At 35.1% G+C, this 23,707-nt stretch overlaps 1 protein-coding gene across 1 annotated transcript in view; it reads left to right on the forward strand.

Annotated features, from left to right (window-relative positions):
- The window catches only part of LOC148942228 (cell adhesion molecule 1-like), a 410,054-nt gene that overhangs the window by 354,909 nt on the left and 31,438 nt on the right, over positions 1–23,707 (forward strand). The window contains exons 3-4 of the mRNA XM_089103258.1: positions 13,778–13,913; positions 14,547–14,680. Of these exons, the coding sequence (XP_088959384.1) occupies positions 13,778–13,913; positions 14,547–14,680 (270 nt within the window). The remainder of the gene's footprint in view (positions 1–13,777; positions 13,914–14,546; positions 14,681–23,707) is intronic.

Raw genomic sequence — 23,707 nt, forward strand, 5'->3', positions numbered from 1 at the left:
TCTGATTCCGAGTGGAATTCGTACTTCTCTGCTGAATTCTCTTCACCAGATGCCGCCCTACAGTCCGAATATGAAGATAAGCTTCATAAATTTCTGTCTAGTTGTCCAACCGACAATTTTGTTGTTTCGGTTGATTATTTACTGCGAGCAATCCAACGCCTAAAGCGTAAGAAATCTTTTGGCATCGATATAATGGACGCTCTTCATATTCTACATGGAAGCGAGCTGCTGGTAAACCATATTGCTCTTTTGATGCAGATGATTGTTACCCATGGAGTTTTAGCTTCTTCTTTCTCAATCGGAGATCTTACTCCAATTCCAAAGAAAGGTAAATTCGCTGCCCAGTGGTCGTCCTTCCGCCCTATAACAGTGGCTACTACCTTCTGTAAGCTTTTTCCACTTCTGTTCATTGACCATCTGAATACGAAATGCTATGTTCAACCTTACCAATTTGGATTCCAGCCACGTCTCGGTTGTGAGTAGAGATGACCCTATTGATCGTGACAGTACAAAATTCGGTTATCAAAAGAACGTATCTCCGATCAGTACACCAAATAAGGGCATAGCCTCCTTAGGGAGAATGATTACGTACTGGGGTCAATGACCTCTTTTTCCAAGATCAAGTTATTTGATGTTTCTATGTGTAATAACTCGGGGGCGAAGGTTGCCCACGTGCATTGAATTCTAACGGGACCAGTGTTATTGATCTGTGACTCGAGGGTGAAGTGAATTTCCGAGAAATTGAGTGCGTAATCGAAGGGGTCGGGGAGTTCCGAGACATTGATTTACATAATCGAGGGGGGAAATTATTGATTCACGAGCGTGGGGACTTAAGAAACAATATGGCTTCTTTAATCTGTGATTTACATAATCGCTGGGGGAAATTATTGATTCACGAGCATGGGGACTTATGAAACAATATGATCGTAGAGTCCCTAGGGGGAAAGATTACGTAATCGCTCAATGGCCTCTTTTTCCAAAATCGATTTATTTGCTGTTTTTCTCGGCTAGCCGGTCATGAGAACTTGATTTACATAATAACTAGGGGAAATTATTGATTCACGACGGGGAGAATTAAGAAATATTAAGGCTTCTTTAATCTTAGGTCTGAGGAAGGGGGGAATTAAGAAACAAACATGGCTTCATTGTTGTTTGGCTAACCTAACCTGTGAACTTGATTTACATAATCGGCGGGGAAATTATTGATTCACGAAGAGGGAATTAAGAAACATTAAGGCTTCTTTAATCTGTGATTTACATAATCGATAGGGGAAATTATTGATTCACGATGGGGGAATTATGAAACAAACATGGCTTCATTGTTGTTTGGTTAGCTTAACCTGAGAAATTGATTTACATAATCGGCGGGGAAATTGTTGATTCACGAAGAGGGAATTAGGAAACATTAAGGCTTCTTTAATCTTTAGGCCTGTCACGAGTAACACCTGAGAAATTGATTTACATAATCGCTAGGGGAAATTATTGATTCACGAAGGGGAGAATTAAGAAACATTAAGGCTTCTTTAATCTTTAGGCCTGAGGGATTTATTTATTATTGTTGTTTTTGGACAAGTGCATGCCATAAACCACGTGGTGCTGTCACGAGTCAGAACACCTGTGCTGTCGACCTCAATTCACCTATCGTGAATCAATAATTCCCCTTAGAAACAACAAATTAATTTCCCTTTCTTGACAGATCAATCAATCAATGACATCATCTGTCAGACTTTAAAAATTTTCGCCTAGAAACATTTCTCCAGGAATAGATCCAGGTCATTAATGTCTTTGCCTCGGGAACAGTTCTACTGGTCGAACTCCAAAGGATATTAATAACCAAAGGCCATGGAAACAATTAGGCAAGAAACATCTTAGCGATGAATTGTTTTAGCGTGCGAGAAGGTTTCCTATTAATTTGAAACGCGTTAGCACAGAGATGCCAATAACAAAGGAACACGCTGAATTTGCGTTTAGGGATTATTTGGGCGAAACCGTTTTAGACAGGTAATGGAACTATTTCGGCGAAACAGATAGAGACATTTTAAAAGAATATTTTTGAAGAGATTTTAGAAGAGAATTTAATGGTGAAACTCTGTGGTCGTTATAATACACAAGTTTCATTTGAACAGTGTTGTGAGGTCCTCTAACCCAACCCCAAAGGGTTCCAATCCTCATACCCCAACCCCGAAGGAAGCCCCCGGTCCTCAAAGGTCCACCGGGCTCCCAAAGGCCCTCCACCGGTCCCCAAATGTCCCCCAGGCCCCCAACTGCCCCCCGGACACTCAAAGGTCCCCCAAGCTCCCAAAGGGCCACCGGCGCCCCCAACGGCCCACCCCAGCCCCTCATCGGCCATCCCCGGGCCCCCCAACGTCCCATCGAGCACCCAACGGACCACCGGGGTCCCACAGGCCATCCACCGGTCCCCAAATGTCACCCAGACACCCAAAGGCCCTCCCTGTGCCCCAAAGGCCCTCCCTGTGCCCCAAAGGCCCTCCCCCGGCCCTCCTCCTCCTCCTCCTCCTCCTCCTCCTCCTCCCTCCTCCTCCTCCCACCTCCTCCCACCTCCTCCCTCCTCCTCCTCCCTCTTTCTCCTCCTCCCCTCTCCTCCCCCCCCCCATTCCCCCCCCATTTTTTATACTTTTTTTGTGCATTGAGACACAGAACGACCCCCGGCCCCGCCCCCCTCCCAAGGTCTGATTTTTTCAAAGTTCATTTTGAATTTCTTTAATTGAAATGCAAGAGTTGGAATATTTCAGTAGTGTTTTGTTGTTGTTTACCTTGTCACAGTTACATTTTCTTGATTTTTCAAAGTTCATTTTGAATTTCTTTCGTTGAAATGCAAGAGTTGGAATATTTCAGTAGTGTGATGTTGTAGTTTACCATGTCACAATTACATTCCCTTAATTTTTCAAAGTTCATTTTGAATTTCTTTCGTTGAAATGCAAGAGTTGGAATATTTCACTAGTGTGATGTTGTAGTTTATCCTGTCACAGTTACATTCCCTTAATTTTTGATAGTCCATTTTGAATTTCTTTCGTTGAAATGCAAGAGTTGGAATATTTCAGTAGTGTTTGGTTGCGGTTTACCATGTCACAGTTACATTCCCTTAATTTTTGATAGTCCATTTTGAATTTCTTTCGTTTATATGCAAGAGTTGGAATATTTCAGTAGTGTTTGGTTGCGGTTTACCTTGTCACAGTTACATTTTCTTGATTTTTCAAAGTTCATTTTGAATTTCTTTCATTGAAATGCAAGAGTTGGAATATTTCAGTAGTGTTTGGTCGTGGTTTACCTTGTCACAGTTACATTTTCTTTATTTTTCTAAGTACATTTTGAATTTCTTTCATTGAAATGCAAGAGTTGGAATATTTCAGTAGTGTTTGGTTGCGGTTTACCTTGTCACAGTTACATTCCCTTAATTTTTCAAAGTTCATTTTGAATTTCTTTCGTTGAAATGCAAGAGTTGGAATATTTCAGTAGTGTTTGGTTGTGGTTTACCTTGTCACAGTTACATTAACTTCATTTTTCAAAGTTCATTTTGAATTTCTTTCGTTGAAATGCAAGAGTTGGAATATTTCACTAGTGTTTGGTTGCGGTTTACCTTGTCACAGTTACATTATCTTGATTTTTCAATGTTTATTTTGAATTTCTTTAATTGAAATGCAAGAGTTGGAATATTTCACTAGTGTTTGGTCGTGGTTTACCTTGTCACAGTTACATTCTCTTAATTTTTCAAAGTTCATTTTGAATTTCTTTCGTTGAAATGCAAGAGTTGGAATATTTCAGTAGTGTTTGGTTGCGGTTTACCTTGTCACAGTTACATTTTCTTGATTTTTCAAAGTTAATTTTGAATTTCTTTCGTTGAAATGCAAGAGTTGGAATATTTCACTAGTGTTTGGTTGTTGTTTACCATGTCACAGTTACATTTTCCTTATTTTTCAAAGTTTATTTTGAATTTCTTTCATTGAAATGCAAGAGTTGGAATATTTCAATAGTGTTTGGGTGTGGTTTACCATGTCACAGTTACATTTTCCTGATTTTTCAAAGTTCATTTTGAATTTCTTTCATTGAAATGCAAGAGTTGGAATATTTCAGTAGTGTTTGGTTGCGGTTTACCTTGTCACAGTTACATTTTCTTGATTTTTCAAAGTTCATTTTGAATTTCTTTCATTGAAATGCAAGAGTTGGAATATTTCAGTAGTGTGATGTCGTGGTTTACCTTGTCACAGTTACATTTTCTTGATTTTTCAAAGTTCATTTTGAATTTCCTTCGTTGAAATGCAAGAGTTGGAATATTTCAGTAGTGTGTGGTTGTTGTTTACCTTGTCACAGTTACATTAACTTAATTTTTCAAAGTTAATTTTGAATTTCTTTCGTTGAAATGCAAGAGTTGGAATATTTCACTAGTGTGATGTTGTAGTTTACCCTGTCACAGTTACATTCCCTTAATTTTTGATAGTCCATTTTGAATTTCTTTCGTTGAAATGCAAGAGTTGGAATATTTCAGTAGTGTTTGGTTGCTGTTTACCATGTCACAGTTACATTCACTTAATTTTTGATAGTCCATTTTGAATTTCTTTCGTTGAAATGCAAGAGTTGGAATATTTCAGTAGTGTTTGGTTGCGGTTTACCTTGTCACAGTTACATTTTCTTGATTTTACAAAGTTCATTTTGAATTTATTTCATTGAAATGCAAGAGATGGAATATTTATCTAGTGTTTGCTAGCTGTTGAACTTGTCACAGTTACATTTTCTTGATTTTTCATAGTTCATTTTGAATTTCTTTCGTTGAAATTCAAGAGTTGGAATTTTTCACTAGTGTTTGGTTGAGGTTTACCTTGTCACAGTTACATTCACTTTATTTTTCAAATTTCATTTTTAATTTCTTTCTTTGAAATGCAAGAGTTGGAATATTTCAGAAGCGTTTGGGAGTGGTTTACAATGTCACAGTTACATTACAATAATTTTTCATAGTTCATTTTGAATTTCTTTCGTTGAAATTCAAGAGTTGGAATATTTCACTAGTGTGTGGTTGTGGTTTACCATGTCACAGTTACATTTTCTTGATTTTTCAAAGTTCATTTGGAATTTCTTTCATTGAAATGCAAGAGTTGGAATATTTCAGTAGTGTTTGGTTGTGGTTTACCATGTCACAGTTACATTCACTTAATTTTTCAAAGTTCATTTTGAATTTCTTTCGTTGAGATGCAAGAGTTGTAATATTTCACTAGTGTTTGGTTGCGTTTTACCTTGACACAGTTACATTACCTTCATTTTTCAAAGTTAATTTTGAATTTCTTTAGTTGACATTCACGAGTTGGAATATTTAACTAGTGTTTTGTGTCGGTTTACCATGTCATAGCTAAATTGTCCTTATTTTTAAAAGTTCATTTCGAATTTCTTTCATTGAAATGCAAGAGTTGGAATATTTCACTAGTGTTTGGTTGCGGTTTACCTTGTCACAGTTACATTCACTTAATTTTTCAAAGTTTACTTTGAATTTCTTACATTGATATGCAAGAGTTGGAATATTTCAGTAGTGTTTGGTTGTGGTTTACCTTGTCACAGTTACATCTTCTTGATTTTTCAAAGTTCATTTTGAATTTCTTTCATTGAAATGCAAGAGTTGGACTATTTCAGGAGTGTTTTGTTGTGGTTGACATTGTCTCATGTAAAGTTTAGTGATTTTTCACTGTTGATTTTGAATTTCTTTCTTTGAAATTCAAGATTTGGAATATTTCAGTAGTGTTTGGCTGTGGTTTACCTTGTCAAAGTTACATTTTCTTGATTCTTCAAAGTTCTTTTTGAATTTCATTCGTTGAAATGCAAGAGTTGGAATATTTCAGTAGTGTTTGGTTGTGATTTACCTTGTCATAGTCACATTTTCATGATTATTCAAATTTTATGGTGAATGTAAGTCGTTGAAATGCACGAGTTGAAATATTTCAGTAGTGTTTGATTGTGGTTTACCTTGTCATACTTACATTTTCTTGATTCTTCAAAGTTCATTTTGAATTTCTTTCGTTGTAATGCACGAGATTGTCTATTTAAAGAGTGTTTGCTTGTGGTTTAACTTATCATAGTTAAATTTTATTGATTTTTCAATGTTCATTTTGAATTTCTTTCTTAGAAATGCAAGAGATGGAATATTTCAGTAGCGTTTGGTTGTGGTTTAACTTGTCACAGTTACATTTTCATGATTTTTCAAAGTTCATTTTGAATTTCTTTCGTCGAAATGCAAGAGTTGGAATATTTCAGTAGTGTTTGGTTGTGGTTTACCTTGTCACAGTTACATTTTCTTGATTTTTCAATGTTCATTTTGAATTTCTTTCGCTGAAATGCAAGAGTTGGAATATTTCAGTAGTGTTTGGTTGTGGTTTACCTTGTCACAGTTACATTTTCTTGATTTTTCAAAGTTCAATTTGAATTTCTTTATTTTAAAAGAAAGATATGTAATATTACAGTATTGTTTTCTTGTGTGTTACCTTGTAAAATTTAAATTTTATTTATTTTTAAAAGTTCATTTTGAATTTCTTTCGTTGAAAAGCAAGATTTGGAATATTTAAGTAGTGTTTACTTGTGGTTTACCTTGTCACAGTTACATTTTCTTGATTTTTTCAAAGTTCATTTGAATTTCTTTCTTTGAAATGCAAGAGTTGGAATATTTAAGTAGTTTATGGTTATGGTTTACCTTGTCACATTTACATTTTCTGGATTTTTTTCAAAGTTAATTTTGAATTTCTTTCTTTGAAATGCAAGATTTGGATTATTTCAGTAGTGTCTGGTTATGGTTTACCTTGTCACAGTTACATTTTCTTGATTTTTCAAAGTTCATTTTGAATTTCTTTCGTTGAAATGCAAGAGTTGGTTTATTTCAGAAGTGTTTGGTCGTGATTTACCATGTCACAGTTACATTTTCTTGATTTTTCAAAGTTCATTTTGAATTTCTTTCATTGAAATGCAAGAGTTGAACTAATTCAGTAGTGTTTGGTCGTGGTTTACCTTGTCACAGTTACATTTTCATGATTTTTCAAAGCTTATTTTGAATTTCTTTCGTTGAAAAGCAAGAGATGGACTATTTAAGTAGTGTTTGCTTTTGGTTTACATTGTTACACCTATAGTTTCGAGTTTTTTCAATTATCTTTATTATAAAAATAGGTTTAGTTAAGTTTTAGTACGCTTTCTGGCGTTGGTTGTTATTGTTTAACTTGTCAAAGTTACATTTTCTTGATTTTTCAAATTTAATTTTTAATTTATTTAGTTGAAGTGCAAGAGTTGGAATATTTCAGTAGTGTTTGGTTATGGTTTACCTTGTCACGGTTACATTTTCTTGATTTTTCAAAGTTCATTTTGAATTTCTTTCGTTGAAGTGCAAGAGTTGGAATATTTCAGTAGTGTTTGGTTATGGTTTACCTTGTCACGGTTACATTTTCTCGAATTTTTCAAATTCATTTTGAATTTCTATCGTTGAAATGAAAGAGCTGGAATATTTAAGGAGTTTTTTGTTTTATATTTAAATTTAACTGTTAAATATTAAATTAAAACATTTCTTAAATTATATTATATTTAGTTTTTAATATTTAGATTTAATATTTATTAATCTTGATTTGTTGTTTTAAATAGTAAAACATAAATTTTAATTATTTTTAAAAGTTAATTTCGAATTTCTTTCGTTGAAATGCAAGAGTTGGAATATTTCACTAGTGTATGGTTGGGGTTTACCTTGTCACATGTACACACATGTATACACATGTACACACATGTGCTTATCATGAGCGCTCATGATAAGTTAACCTAACCATTTCCGGTGAGTATGGGTAGGTTAGACTAGATTCAGTTAGGTTAGATTAGACTAGGTTAGGTTAGCCTACGTACGCTTCACTTAGGTTAGCTTAGGTTAGGTGAGAGACAGGCGAAAAGTTAGGTGTATGATTAGGTTAGGTTAGGTTAGATTAGGCCAGTTTAGGTTAAGTTAGGTTAGGCTAGGTTAGCCTACGTACGCGCGCGTACGTAGGCTAACTTGCCTAATTGTTTCCATGGCCTTTGGTTATTAATATCCTTTGGAGTTCGACCAGTAGAACTGTTCCCGAGGCAAAGACATTAATGACCTGGATCTATTCCTGGAGAAATGTTTCTAGGCGAAAATTTTTAAAGTCTGACAGATGATGTCATTGATTGATTGATCTGTCAAGAAAGGGAAATTAATTTGTTGTTTCTAAGGGGAATTATTGATTCACGATAGGTGAATTGAGGTCGACAGCACAGGTGTTCTGACTCGTGACAGCACCACGTGGTTTATGGCATGCACTTGTCCAAAAACAACAATAATAAATAAATCCCTCAGGCCTAAAGATTAAAGAAGCCTTAATGTTTCTTAATTCTCCCCTTCGTGAATCAATAATTTCACCTAGCGATTATGTAAATCAATTTCTCAGGTGCTACTCGTGACAGGCCTAAAGATTAAAGAAGCCTTAATGTTTCCTAATTCCCTCTTCGTGAATCAACAATTTCCCCGCCGATTATGCAAATCAATTTCTCAGGTTAAGCTAACCAAACAACAATGAACCCATGTTTGTTTCATAATTCCCCCATCTTGAATCACTAATTTCCCCTATCGATTATGTAAATCACAGATTAAAGAAGCCTTAATGTTTCTTAATTCCCTCTTCGTGAATCAATAATTTCCCCGCCGATTATGTAAATCAAGTTCACAGGTTAGGTTAGCCAAACAACAATGAAGCCATGTTTGTTTCTTAATTCCCCCCTTCCTCAGACCTAAGATTAAAGGAGCCTTAATGTTTCTTAATTCCCCCCCTCGTGAATCAATAAGGTCCCCTAGCGATTATGTAAATAAAGTTCTCAGGCCAGGTTAGCCGAGAAAAACAGCAAATAAATCGATTTTGGAAAAAGAGGCCATTGAGTGATTACGTAATCTTTCTCCCTAGTGACTCTACGATCATATTGTTTCATAATTCCCCATGCTCGTGAATCAATAATTTCCCCCAGCGATTATGTAAATCACAGATTAAAGAAGCCATATTGTTTCATAAGTCCCCACGCTCGTGAATCAATAATTTCCCCAAGCGATTATGTAGATCAATTTCTCGGAACTCCACGTCCCCTTCGATTACGCAATCAATATCTCGGACATTTACTTCCCCAGCGAGTCCCAGATAAATAAAACTGTCCCCTGTAGAATTCAATGAACGTGCACACCCTTCGCCCCGGAGCTATTACACATAGAAGCAACAAATAAATCGACCTGGGAAAAAGAGGTCATTGACCCCATTACGTAATCTTTCTCCCTAGGGAGGCTATGCCCTTATTTGGGGTACTGATAGGAGATACGTTCTTTTGATAACCGAATTTTGTACTGTCACGATCAATAGGGTCATCTCTACTGTTGTGCCCACACTTTGTCCGTTGTTGCGAACGCATTGATCGATGCTGATGCATCAGGTGAAACTCTCGTGTTGGCCGGGCATGATGTTCGTAAACCGTTTGACTCTCTCATTCACGCCGCTATGCTACTCCGTGGAGCAAAACGTGGAGTGATCTCTTCTTATATCAGAGCCCTTCGAGACATGTATTATCGTCTTAAAGTTCGGCTAATACTTCACCCATTAGCTAAAGGCGAGGGCTCTAAAATCTACGCATCAACCCCTAATATTTTTGTCAATGTTGAAAAAGGTACCCGTCAAGGTGCTGTCTCTTCCCCTTCACTCTTCAATAATAGAGTTCTTAATGCACAGTCAACTGTTCCAACATCTTTCATCTTTGCCGGTCTTGATTTATCTATCGTATGTTATGCAGACGACATTCTGAATTTGAGCCGCCATATCCAGCGCATAAGCGACATTTTCACAACGCTACAATTTGAGTATGCAAAACTAGGTCTTCAGTTCAATGCTGAAAAGTCCGAAGTTGTAATCTTCAAGTGGAAGCAAGCGTCGCCTAGGGATAATCCTGTCGGAAATAGTGGGATTATGCCAGTAGATCATATCACCTACCTCGGTCTTCCCATTGGTTCGTCAATAATGCACACGCGACAACTATTAATTGCTCACATTGAATGTAGAGTTGGGTTATCATATGCTTCTTTTGTAACTAATGAGCTACGCTTCAACCGCCGTCTTCTTTCGAAATTTTTTAACTCTGTTGCTCTACCACATTATCTGTACATATTGCCGTTTTGTAAAATGCTCAAAAATTCGTTCAGTTTTCTTCCGGTTTGCAAATTATCTTTTACGTTTTCCCTCTTGGAAGCGCAATTCCTATCTAATTAGAAAATTCAGCATTACTGACCCAATTATAGCTGTGGAAAAGCAAATTCGTGCTTATAATTCCCGTTTAACGAAGTTGAACCATCCTTGGTCGTCAGTACTGGCCAGGTAGTTAAGATGTATTTGTTGTGTCCTTTTGTTCAAGTGTTTGTTTTCGCGCTTAGTGTAATTGTTGCTGTTTTTTAAACTAATTGATGATTTAGCCTATTTTCGTATGAGTCCAATTTAAGCGACGCTGATTATTCTCAATTTTGGTGTCAATTTTTCTCTGATAATTTATCGCGTATATTACTAATAAATTAATTGTTTATTGATTATTGGTTCTTTTAAGCATATTGCTTTAAGTAAAGATGTAAAAGGATCCGCGATTGAATAATTTCCTTGTTTCTAATATCAATGTATATCGGAATAAATGAATCATTTTGTTGAGAGTGATCTGAGTTCAATACCAGCGGTCGATAGCGTCGTTTAATTGTTTTTAACGTTTCTTGTCATATTTACACTAGTTGATATGATTATCTACTGTATATTTTTAATTGACTGATGATTATTTGGGTTATTTTTTTTTTACCAATTGCGGCTTGATGCAATGATGTTCATATTGCTTATGTTTAATCAGTATTTAGGAGCCTAAAAAAAGAAACATGTCGCGTACCTGCAGAGCAGTGTATAATTGAGTTTTTCTTTCTCGTTTCGTGTAATTTGTTCTAAGAGCTGATTTAGATCTTAGCTCTAGCGTTCGTCTCTAAAAACCACATGTATAACTCCTAAGTTTATGTATATTGCTTTTTTTTTTTGCTTATTGCTCCGTCTTTTCCTTTTTTGTATGACGGGTTTTCAAATAAGTAATAATAATAATAAATGAAACTCAAAACGAACAGAAATGAAATAAACAATCAATTCAAACAACCATGCAATAGACATTAATGTAAATTAATGATTAAATCTTAAAATAAATCAAATTTAATTGAATTTTCAAATCACAAGCTTGAAAAGAACAAAACTTACTACAAGCAAGAGTTTGGGTATAGCCTACCTCTCTCACAGTAAAAGTCTAAGCCCTACTGTGTCATTGGCACTTTACTGAAAACTCTATGTGTCTTGAACGGTCTTGGAAAGTATAAACAAAATCAACTGTTGAAAGATCCTTCAGTTCAAGATTTTATTTCACTGTAATTTTTTTTTTTCATTTTCCATGCTGTAATAACTGGAAAAGAAAATATTTGTAATATAATTTGTTTACAGTGAAGCACCAACGGCGCAGTAGGCTTTTGGTTTTTACAATTAAATAGTGGACAGTATCCAAACTCTTATTTGTAGGGAAACGACAATCGTCTGGAACAATTTTAGAAAGAAATAATAAAGAATATTTTACGCATAATGATATTAATTGCTGGAAGTTCAGCAGTTCAGAATTTTACTGTCGAAAATATTTGCAATAAAATTCGTTTTGTACTTATGCTGTGCTCTGGGTGTCCAAATTCTAGAAGTGATCGTAAGATACTTTTTTTTTCACATATATGGCTTCGATATGGCCAAGCATATACTTATTTATTGCCCACACTGACCCAGTGAAACGCACTTTAGAAGGCAGATCTGGTTAACATCTACTCGCAGTGGATTTTGGTTTGCCGTCATAACGTCAAATTCGATGGTTAAAACTAGAAAAACTTAGTTGTACATTGAGTTCTTAACTCCACATCAGCTCATTTTTTATCTTTGGTCTTTGACAGAGTCAAATGCAGCACAAAATGATTCAATTTTTTTCACGTCCAGTAGTGTCGTTAGCAGTCATTTATTTTTTTTACTGTAAACCTACAGTTTTGGCCAAATTTTGCGAAACAGATATAAGGGATATTAAACTTCAATAATAGCTTGAAAAAATATAAAATAAGAAAATAAAATTATAGCTCAATAGGCTTACGATGGAAAATAACAATTCTTCAATCGTGCCACAGTAACGTGTTGTTTTCAGCGTTTTTTTTTAAGTTGGAAAAATCAGTTAAGCATAAACATTTTGTTTTATAAGATGAATATCAGATTTTTAAATATGAAACTACAATTCTGGCTAAAAGTGCCGAGAAAGATACACGGGATATTAAACTTCATGTGTCACTGGAAAGCATTTAAAGTCAGAGTCAAATTGTAGCTCAATAGGCTTACGATGGAAAATAACAATTCTTCAATCGTGCCACAGTAACGTGTTGTTTTCAGCGTTTTTTTTTTGTTTTTTTTTTCAGTTGGAAAAATCATATAAGCATAAACATTTTGTTTTATAAGATGAATATCAGATTTTTAAATATGAAACTACAATTCTGGCTAAAAGTGCCGAGAAAGATACACGGGATATTAAACTTCATGTGTCACTGGAAAGCATTTAAAGTCAGAGTCAAATTGTAGCTCAATAGGCTTACGATGGAAAATAACAATTCTTCAATCGTGCCACAGTAACGTGTTGTTTTCAGCGTTTTTTTTTTTTTTTTTTTTCAGTTGAAAAAATCAGATAAGCATAAACATTTTGTTTTATAAGATGATTATTTGAAAAAAACTACGTTTTCTAAAGAGTTAAAGAGGCTGAGTTACAAGGTCGAACCTTAAAACGTACAGGGATTAGGAGGCACAGTTGGGGGGCTGCCGCCCCCAAACCCCCGCTTTCGCAGCCTTTAAATAAAAAAAAAGTTTTTTAAACTGAAAGTAAGGAGCGACATTAAAACTTAAAACGAACAGAAATTATTCCGTATATGAAAGGGGCTGTCCCCTCCTCAACGCCTCGCTCTTTACGCTAAAGTTTGACTTTCTCACAACTCTTTTTTTTAAACAATAAAAACATTAGCGTAAAGAGCGAGGCGTTGAGGAGGGCACAGCCCCTTTCATATACGGAATAATTTCTGTTCGTTTTAAGATTTAATGTCGCTCCTTACTTTCAGTTTAAAAAACTTTTTTTTTATTTAAAGGCTGCGAAAGCGGGGGGTTTCTGTGAAACAGGAAGGAGTGATCGGATTGAGCTGAAATTTCGAGGATAAGCTCCCGGGCCCTAGGAAAGCTTAACCTCTTTAATTTCAGCCCAATCGGACAACGTTAAAGGGGGGGGGGCTGTGGTGGGAGGGTCGAAACTTCCGGCCCAGTTTACCCCATGAAGATAAAGTCGGAGGAGGATGAAATTTTGCAAGTTTCTTAGTTTGAGCTTGGGCTACAAAATGCGATTGCCGCCGTCTCTCTGCGACCTCTAGGACCTGAAATCGCTTAACATTGTGGTGGGTCGCCTCTTTATAGAGGCACAAGTGTGCCTCCTTGAATATCAGATTTTTAAATATGAAACTACAATTCTGGATAAAAGTGCCGAGAAAGATACACGGGATATTAAACTTCATGTGTCACTGGAAAGCATTTAAAGTCAGTCAAATTGTAGCTCAATAGGCTTACGATGGAAAACAACAATTCTTCAATCGTGTCACAGTAACGGGTTGTTTTCAACCATTTTTTATTTTGATTTTCAGATGGAAAGATCAGATAAGCATAAAATTTTGCTTCACAATGTAAATTTTGACACGACAGGCAGATACAGATGTGAAATAGTTGCTGAAGGCCCTTCCTTTCAAACAATGTCTAGTGTTCGTCATCTTAACGTTGTTCGTAAGTAATTTTTTTTTATTTGAAGGGTGAAATGAATAGAAATTATATTTAGAGATAAGTTTAGGAATAAATCACTCTATGACCACAAACTCCAATAGAAACTATTATTAAAACTTTAAGCAAACAAACTATATGTGTATTAAACTGACAATCCGCGGTAATTTTTTTTTTTTTTTTTTTTTAGTAAAGTGCGAATTATGTTCTGGTCTTTTTAAGACATGGGGGCTGTTAATTTTGGGGCTGGGGCATGGGGGCTGTCTACTTTTGGGGTATGTTAATTTTGGGGCATGGGGGCTGTCTACATGTTAATTTTTGCTCCTTTTGATATTTACTCAGTCATTTATTGTAATTTCTGTTCGTTTTAAGTTTTATGTATTTCTTAATTCTGCTTATTTTTATCTTTACTTTTCTTTGAAAAATTTGTTTTGTGGAATATTTTTTAAATTAATTGTCATAAGAAGTGACTGCAAAAGAAAATGTGAAGCTTTTAAATCGCTACTACCACTACCTACCACGTTTAACCTCTGCAAGCACGTTGCGAAACAAAACAAACTAGAGCAGCACTTGTTCAGAGGAACACTAGACATTCTCCCAGAAATTGTTTCTAATTTTAGGGTTTGTTTCTATTTCCAGAGATACCATCGAAAGATCCAATTATCACCGGAGGCCAGTTGAGGTATTCTATTGGAGACACTGCAGAAGTAAATTGCACCTCCAAAGACTCTTTGCCAGCAGCTAATCTTTCTTGGTACATCAATGGCGAACAAGTAAGTTATTTAATAACAAAATGAGAATAAGATCTAAGCAGGTCGCAACTTTGGAAATTTGGTTTCCCCTCCCAGTGCATTGGGGTAGTATTTTTCTCAAATTTTCCAGTAAATAAAATTAAGAACCTAACGACCTGTAAATACTGTTAACATCAAGACTGATAGTTTGGCAGGAATAATTGAATATTAATCACTTTATACTATTCTAAAACTTTCCGAATTTTATAAAGTGTACTTTTGTGAATATACTTTTCACATTTTAATTTCTGTTCATTTTGAGTGTCATCTGCTCATTGATAGTAGTGTCTGATTGTTGTACGATTGAAATACAGTAAAAGTTTTATTTTTCATCATTGTTTGGATATATATAACTCTTTATTTTACATTGAAAAACTAATTTAAGAAAACTAATTATTAATCCTATAAAAGACAACAACTGTAATGAATTTTGTCGGCACTTTTTGTTAACCACTTTATGACTAAGAGCCTTATTGTAAAGTTATATTTATCCTACGGTAATAGTTCTAGTAATGCAATTAGGCTATAACATTTATAAGCTAATTAATTTACCAAATTAAGCATACACACTCGATGGCGTGACCAACAGATACTGTTTACCGAATCAGCTAAAATGCAATGAGCCTCAGTTGCTAGAGAGGAAGCTGCTAGATTAAGTTCTTGCACGCACTACTGCAATATTTTTATTGGAATGTGTTATATTTATTGCAGGTTATTCAGAAATACGCAGATGGCTATGTAGACCGGATCACTATCTGTAGGTGATCTAATCCATTCGAAAGTCCAAAGAAAAATACAAAATAGAATCCTCTTTAAGCAGTATTTATATATTAAAAGTTTATAAACGGACTGAAGGATGAAGTTGGTGTATTTATTATTAACGGACTGGAAACCGAATAAACGGAGTGAAGTTTGTTCCAGCAATCTTGGCTTTTCCACATTTACTAGATGGGCTCCCAACGGAACTTGACAGAATGTAAAAGCTATCGTTACAAGATATGCAAGATAGTCATATCTTGACTAAATCTCATGGAAACTTGAAGATTGTGTCCTAGTCATAGCCTTCATTCAGGGGGGGGGATTCAAGGGAGCATTTACCTCACCCCAAATAATTCGAGAAACATTATAATTTATTAAGTAAACCTAAAAATGATAATTGGTGAGAAACTGGTGTAGCCTATATGTGACCAGGTTAATTTTTTATCAATTTAAATTTTTTAAAAAGCAAGTTTTTTAAACTGAAAGTAAGGAGCGACATTAAAACTTAAAACGAACAGAAATTATTCCGTATATGAAAGGTGCTTTCCCCTCCTCAACGCCTCGCTCTTTACGCTAAAGTTTTTTATTGTCTTAAAAAATAAAGTTGTGAGACAGAGTCAAACCGTAGCGTAAAGAGCGAGGCGTTGAGGAGGGGACAGCCCGTTTCATATACGGAATAATTTCTGTTTGTTTTAAGTTTTAACGTCGCTCCTTACTTTCAGTTTAAAAAACTTGTTTTTTTTTTATTTAATTTGTGATCGTTTTTAGTTACTGCAGCTTTTATTTTGGCTCACCGTCATTGAATAAGTAAACAAATTTGCATAAAAATTTTACTCTTCTTTTGCTAAATGGATGTCTCTAAATTTGGTTCTGACGTAATTTACAAATTAACTTACGAAACAAACTTCTATATTCGTATATTTTTCTTCTGGCAAAAAATACATTGCAGATATAGTTGCAGATTTTTGCAGATATGAGCTTGAAACCTATGTAATAGGGTTTTCTAATACGCTGAGTCTGACGGTGTGATTTTCATTAAAATTTTTTCACTTGTAGGGGGTGTTTCCTCCCTCTTTAAAAAATCAGGTAAATTTTCTCAGGCTCGTAGCCTTTGATGAGTAATACTACACTTAATAAAATTTATATATTTAGAATCAGCATTATAAGCCCATTCTTTTAATACATTTATTGGCATCAAAATTTTGTTTTTAAAAGTTTCGATTACTATTGAGCCGTATCGCTTGTTTTTTTATTGTTTTTTTTTTATTACGTATATGTTATTACGTATATGAGGGGGTTCTCCCCTTGGTCAATACCACGCTCTTTACGTTAAAATTAAAAAAAAAATTAATTCACAAACCCCTGAATCACAAAGGCCGTTTAATTAGAATAGATAGCTCTTTTGAAAGCACTAAAAAAACTGTAGCGTAAAGAGCGAGGTATTAATGAAGGGGGAGAACCCCCTCATATACATAATAATTTCTGTTTGTTTTAAGTTCTAATGTTGCTTCTTACTTTCAGTTTAAAAAACTTGTTTTTTTTTAAATTTAATTTCTGATCGTTTTTTAATAATGCTTGGAAATCCGGCGCCCCCTTCATAAAAATTTCCCTTGCCCCAAAGAAACATCCTCCACGGAAAGATTCTACCGAGTAACCCCCTCCTCCATCCCCCCCCCCACCAGAAAAAAATCCTTTCTGAAAATGTCTGTATACTTCCCAATAACCAATACAATGTGTAAGCAATGGGCAAAGTTCGTATCTTGCAGCCCTTACCCTGGGAACTGTGGGGGATTAAGTCATCCTAAAAGACATATTTATTATATTTTCGACTATGCCGAACAAAATGGCTATCTCAAAGTTTTGATAGTGTGAATTTGAGAAAAATGAGCGTGGGAGGGGGCCTAGTTGCCCTCCATTTTTTGGTCATTTAAAAAGGCCACTAGAACTTTTAATTTTCATTCCAATGAGTCCTCCCACGATATTCTAGGACCACTGGGTCGATACAATCACCCCTGGGATAAAAAACAAAAAACAAACAAACAAAAAAATAAACACGCACCCGTGATCTCGCTTCTGGCAAAAATGCAAAATTCCACATTTTTGTAGATAGAAGCTTGAAACCTCTGCAGTAGGGTTCTTTGATACGCTGAATATGATGGTGTGATTTTCATTAGGGTTCTATAACTTTTAGGGGGTCTTTTCCCCCTTTTTTCGAAAATCAGCCAAATTTTCTCAGGCGCGTAACTTTTGATAAGCAGGACTAAACTTGAGGAAACTTATATATTCGAAATTAGCATTAACATCTGATTCTTTTGATGTATCTATTGGTATCAAAATTCCGTTTTTAGACTTTCGGTTACCATTGAGCCGGGTTGCTCCTTACTTACAGTTCGTTACCACAAACTGTTTGATAAATATATGTAACTTACGAATTAACTTACGTATCGAACATCTATATTCATATATTTTTAAAACGTATATTAGGGAGTTCACCCCCTACTCAATACCTTGCTCTTTAAGCTTAAGTTCGAATTTTGTTCCAATTCTTTAAAAATGACCCCTTAATCACAAAGGCCGAATAATTAAACAAAATTTGCATATTAATTTTACTTTTATTTGGTTAAGTGGCTTTCTCGAAACTTGTTTAATTTTATTTACGGACGTTTTTATTGGTAATAAATATACGTAACTTAAGAATTAACTTACGCAACGAACTTCTATATTAATATATTCTTAATACGTATATTAGGGGGTTCGCCCCCTAGTCAATACCTTGCTCTTTAAGCTAAAGTTCAAATTTTGTTCCAATTCTTTAAAAATGACCCAATCACAAAGGCCGTTAAATAGATTAAATAGCTCTTATGAAAGTACTAAAAAATGTTTGGCTTAAAGAGCGAGGTAGTGACTAGGGGGGTGAACCTAATCATATAGCTAATATTTTCTGTTCGTTTTAAGTTTCGATGTTGCTGCTTACTTTCAGTTGAAAAACTTGTTTTTTTATATTTAATTTCTGATCTTTTTTTTAAATAATGCTGGCAAGTCTGGCGCCCCCTTTATAGCAATTTCCCTTCCCCCATGAAAACTTCCTTCATGGACAGATCCTCCAACATAACCCCCGAACCCCCCCCCCCAACACCCAAAAAACCCCTCCTGAAAAGTTCTGTATACTTCCCAATAACCAATACTATATGTTAACATTCGGTAGAGTTCATAACTTTCAGCCCTCCCCCCGGAGAATTCGGGGGACTAAGTCATCCTAAAAGACATAGTTATCATATTTTCGACCATGCTGAACAAAATGGCAATCTCAAAATTTTGATCGGGTGACTTTGGGAAATAAATGAGCGTGGGAGGGGGCCTAGTTGCCCTCCATTTTTTTATCACTTAAAAAGGGCATTAGAACTTTTAATTTCCGTACAATAAGTCCTCCCACGATATTCTAGGACCACTGGGTCGATACGATCACCCCTGGGGAAAAAAACAACAAAAAAAACAAACAAATAAACACGCATCCGTGATCTTTCTTCTGGCAAAAATTGCAAAATTCAACATTTTTGTAGATAAGAGCTTGAAACCTCTACAGTAGGGTTCTCTGATACGCTGAATACTATGGTGTGATTTTCATTAAGGTTCTATGATTTTAAGGGGTCTTTTCCCCTTTTTTCGAAAATCAGCCAAGTTTTCTCAGGCGCGTAACTTTTGATGGTTAGGATTAAACTTGATGAAACTTATATATTTAAAATCAGCATTAAAATCTGATTCCTTGTATGTATATATTGATGTCAAAATCCCGTTTTAAAGAGTTTCAGTCATCATTGAGCCAGGTCACTTTTAATATTAAATTAATGACAATATAAAAATTAGATTCAGCATAGCACAAAAACCTTCAGTAGATGTTTCAAGCTCCAATAAGCAGAAATAAGGAATTTTGTATTTTTTGGCTAGAAGAAAGATCAGGGACGCGTATTTTTTATTTTTTTCCAGGGTTGATCATATCGATCCAGTAGCCCCAGAATATTGAGTGAGGGCTCATTCGAACGGGAATTAAAAGTTCTAGTACCCTTTTTAAGTGACCGAAAAAATTGGAGGGCAGCTTGGCCCCCTTTGTTACGTCAGAGGATATTTCCATGGAGGATGTTTCCTTGGGGGAAGGGACATTTCCAGGAAGAGGGTGCTATATTTCCCTAACGTTTTTCATTGTTTAAAAAAAAATAGAGTTGTGAGAAAGTCAAACTTTAGCGTAAAGAGCGAGGCGTTGAGGAAGGGATAGCCCCTTTCATATACAGAATAATTTCTGTTCGTTCTAAGTTTTAACGTCGTTCCTTACTTTCAATTAAAAAAAACTTGTTTTTTTGTTGTTTAATTTTTGAACGTTTTTGAAATAATGCAGGTTTTGATTTTGGCTCACCATACATGAATAATTAAAAAAAATTGAATATTAATTTTACTTTTATTTGGTTAAATGACTTTCTCGAAACCTGTTTAATTTTATTTATAACAATTTATATTTATAACACGCATCCGTGATCTTTTTCTGGCAATAATCACATAGTAGTAGCAGTAGTCTTTGACTTTTTGGGGGTGTTCCCGCCCTTTCTCGAAAATAATACAAATTTTCTCAAGCTCGTAGCTTTTGATGGGTGCAAGAAACTTGATGAAGTTTATATATATGGAGCCGGCATAAAAAGCCAATTCATTTGATGTATCCATTATTATCGAAATTCCTTGTTTTGGTGTTTTGGTTGCTATTTGGCCGAGTTGCTTCTTACTTACAGTTTGTTACAACAAACTATTTGATTAACTAATCAGACTTGGAATCCACTCCCAGAAAGGACATTGGTGGTGGACATGGACATTAACTTTATGACAACTTCATATAGGTATTTTTGAGACCCATATTACAAGACTTCCACGGTTTGAGTGGATCAGTTTTTCTTGGAACTAAAATCTGGAGAACCCTGATAGATGCAGCTGCTGACGAAGCTTGCCCTGCATTGACTACTGAAACTTCGTCACGTGACCCCCGCAAACTGGTTTGATTCGGTAGTGGCTGAATCACAGGGACTGTCATGGCACTTGCATCTGTTGATATAGTTTCCAGTAAGGCCAAATTCGTGTCTCTTGCTGCTGTACTCTCAACTTGAAGAAGATTGTCAGGGGCAATACACAATTTCTTGAAACGCGGACTGACATATGCGGCAATAGTGACGAGTGTGATCTGAACAAGGCCTATAAGCCTAAAAGGTATTTTATCTAGCCAAGCCTTTCGTAGATTCTCAGCAAAACTTTAGAGTCCACCCTCATTAAAGGTAGTTTGAGAACAGGCTATGCCAACTTATGGATACAGCTGTGCATACTGTATATCAGCATATATGAGTCAATGGATTGAATACATTATTCTTCTTCTCGGTCATTTGCGAAACAATTCTTTATGTTGGATCTTTCTGCTGGACGTTCAGCGTTAGATACTAGAAAAAGTCAAAATAATATCGTTTTCGATATCGATATTTACGTTTTGGTATTCGATATCGATATTTAGCGCGATATATCGATATCGATATCCAGTATCGTCAAACACAAGTTCTTGTCTCGAGGAGGCATGGGGGTTATCAGCCCTACTGATGTTAATTTTTGCTCGTTTTGAGCTTGACTTGGGTATTTATTGTAATTTATGTTCGGGTTTTATTTATTTATTGATAGTGATTTGTGGTAATTTTACGCCTGGAAGATTATTTGAATTTACATTTGCTCATTCTTGGCTTAACGGAGCTCTTTAATTTTCTTTGAAAAATTATTTTGTTGAAAAAGTTTTTTTTAAATTAATAGAACTAAAAGAAGTATCAAAGTAACAATAAGCAACTTGCATAATTTACATAAATAACTTCTGATAAAATACTTTACAAGCAACAATGAAAAGGTAACCCTTTTCATCGATGCAACGGTAACTCTTGAGTTACCCTTTCCATCGTTGCTTGGAAAGGGTGTTATTTTAGCTTCAGTGTTTGTTTTGAGGTTTGGTTTTTAAAATCTTATATGCCCCCAGGGAATAATTTACAACCGTCGCCCTGAGGCCTGTGGGGGGAGGGTTGTCATCCTCAAATACATAATTTCCAGACATTTCAACTACGCTAAACAAAATGGCTGTCTTAAAAACTTGATTGGATATGTTTGAGGAGATGAAGGGCGTGGGGGACTGGTTGTCCTCCAATGACTTTTGACTATTTAAAGGGCAATACCCCTTTCAATTTCCAAACAGATGCGCCCTTTTCGAAGTTTCCAGGACAACTCCTTCCATACGAACTGCCCTGGTCTAAAAAATTAAATAGTGCATTGTGTCCACATCGCTCTTTACTTGGGTAGCGCTATTGTGGTGCCTATGATTTCAGAGTTATTGGTTCAATTTTCGACCAAACAAACTTCCCATTGAAAAAACTTACCAGATTTATCATTTTATACTTCTAAAGACTATTTATGACAAATTTTTACAAATAGTCCCTTTATCAAAAGTCATAGCTTTTTTCAAAGTGTCACAGTTCTTCAAGTTACTATTACAGTTTTACATTACAAAACCTTCTAATTTAAACAATCATAACCAACTTCCCCTTTCTTATTTCAAGAATAATGTGTTTTTGTCTAAAATTCACAATTCTCATTTTGATTTTCACCATTCCCCATTCAAGACCCTTCCCCATCCAAAAATCCTTACTTTTTCCAAACTTCTACAAATCTTGGGTCTCGGATTTTTTAAACTAATCCCTTTATATTCCAAGAATCACAATTTTTTACATACTTATCATCTGTTCAAAGTTTTTTTTTTCAGAATTTGACAACGCAACACCTTCAAATTCAAAGAATTTTAATAATTATTTCTACTACATATTTCGAGAATAACACCTTTTTTTCACAATTCTCATTTCGTTTAGCGACCCTAAAAATGCAAGAAAATTTAGTAGTCTAGGATTTGAGTGAGTACCTAGCCTCCATGACTTTTCCAACGTAGTTTAATATACTGAAAATGCAATGGTTTTTCTTTTGGAGCCTTAACATTTGCAATTACATAATCCAAGGATAACATTAATGCGACCTAATATTATCCTTTCCATTACTCCCCAAAACCTATTTTTTACATTTGCATAGCTACAAAATTAAGGAAAGGCGAATATTTCTCCAAAATAAAAAATTAAAAGAAATTTCTGGTAAATATTTATTAAATGCAAACTGAATCAAGGCGAAACACGTGTCACGTGCATGTAGGTCTAAAATCTAAACAAGCCTCAAAAATGTCAAAGTTAAATTTAATCGATATACGCGCCTACGTGGAGAATAATTTACAATATTAGAAAGTGAGAAAATGAGATACTTTCATCTTTCCAGAGTCAGATACTTTCCATTAAAATATTGCAGAGTAAGATACTTCCCATAGTAGTTCATTAATCGCATTTCACGTTTAGCTCTGGCACTCCTCTTTTTCAGACGTTACCATGGACTTGCTCATAACTTTCACTGACAACATCTAATGATAGCAAACAAAAATTTTGGCGATTGAATATGATTTAACTTTTTAAAAGCCAGCTTGACTTATGCGTAAAATATAAACAAAACTTACCTCAAAGACTTCTGCACCATTTTGATCTACTTTGGGCTACCAGCACCTAAAATCACAGTTTTGACTTAAGATAAAGATAGCTTGAGTCGCAGTCGACTTTTGTGCGATAAATACACAAAAATGAACAACAATACAACTAAGATAGATACCATGCTAAACAGAATGTGTAAATCTGAGGGAGAATAGCAAACAATAAGTTAAAATGAATATAAGGCTAAGCTGGAATCAGACAGTGATGAAGAAACACCTTGGTCTTGGATAGCTGATCAGTGATTTTTAATAACATAAACAGACTTAACTGAATAGCCAAATTAAGCTTAACTGAAGACGTTTTTTTTTTTGTTTTTTGTTTTTTACCAACTTAGCTGATTCCAACCAAATTCCCATGAGACTTTTTTATAACCAGTTTATCTTAATCCTGTGATTAATTCAGTGACGTTGACCTAACAGGTGAATATTTTAAATCATTGATTGTTTGGAATTTTGGATGAATAACACTATATTTTATAACGAGTACTAATTACATAACCACTGTTGCAGTTAAATAAGTGAGAATAAAGATTTCACCGATTGAGTTAAAGATTCTTTCACTTTTCCACTCACTGAATCTCGTTTTACGAACCTTCTTTCGTCTATGATGTAAA

The sequence above is a fragment of the Artemia sp. Qi Xiang Cuo genome, chromosome 17, assembly GCF_049724085.1.
Source record: "Artemia sp. Qi Xiang Cuo chromosome 17, ASM4972408v1, whole genome shotgun sequence".
Taxonomy (NCBI): domain Eukaryota; kingdom Metazoa; phylum Arthropoda; class Branchiopoda; order Anostraca; family Artemiidae; genus Artemia; species Artemia sp. Qi Xiang Cuo.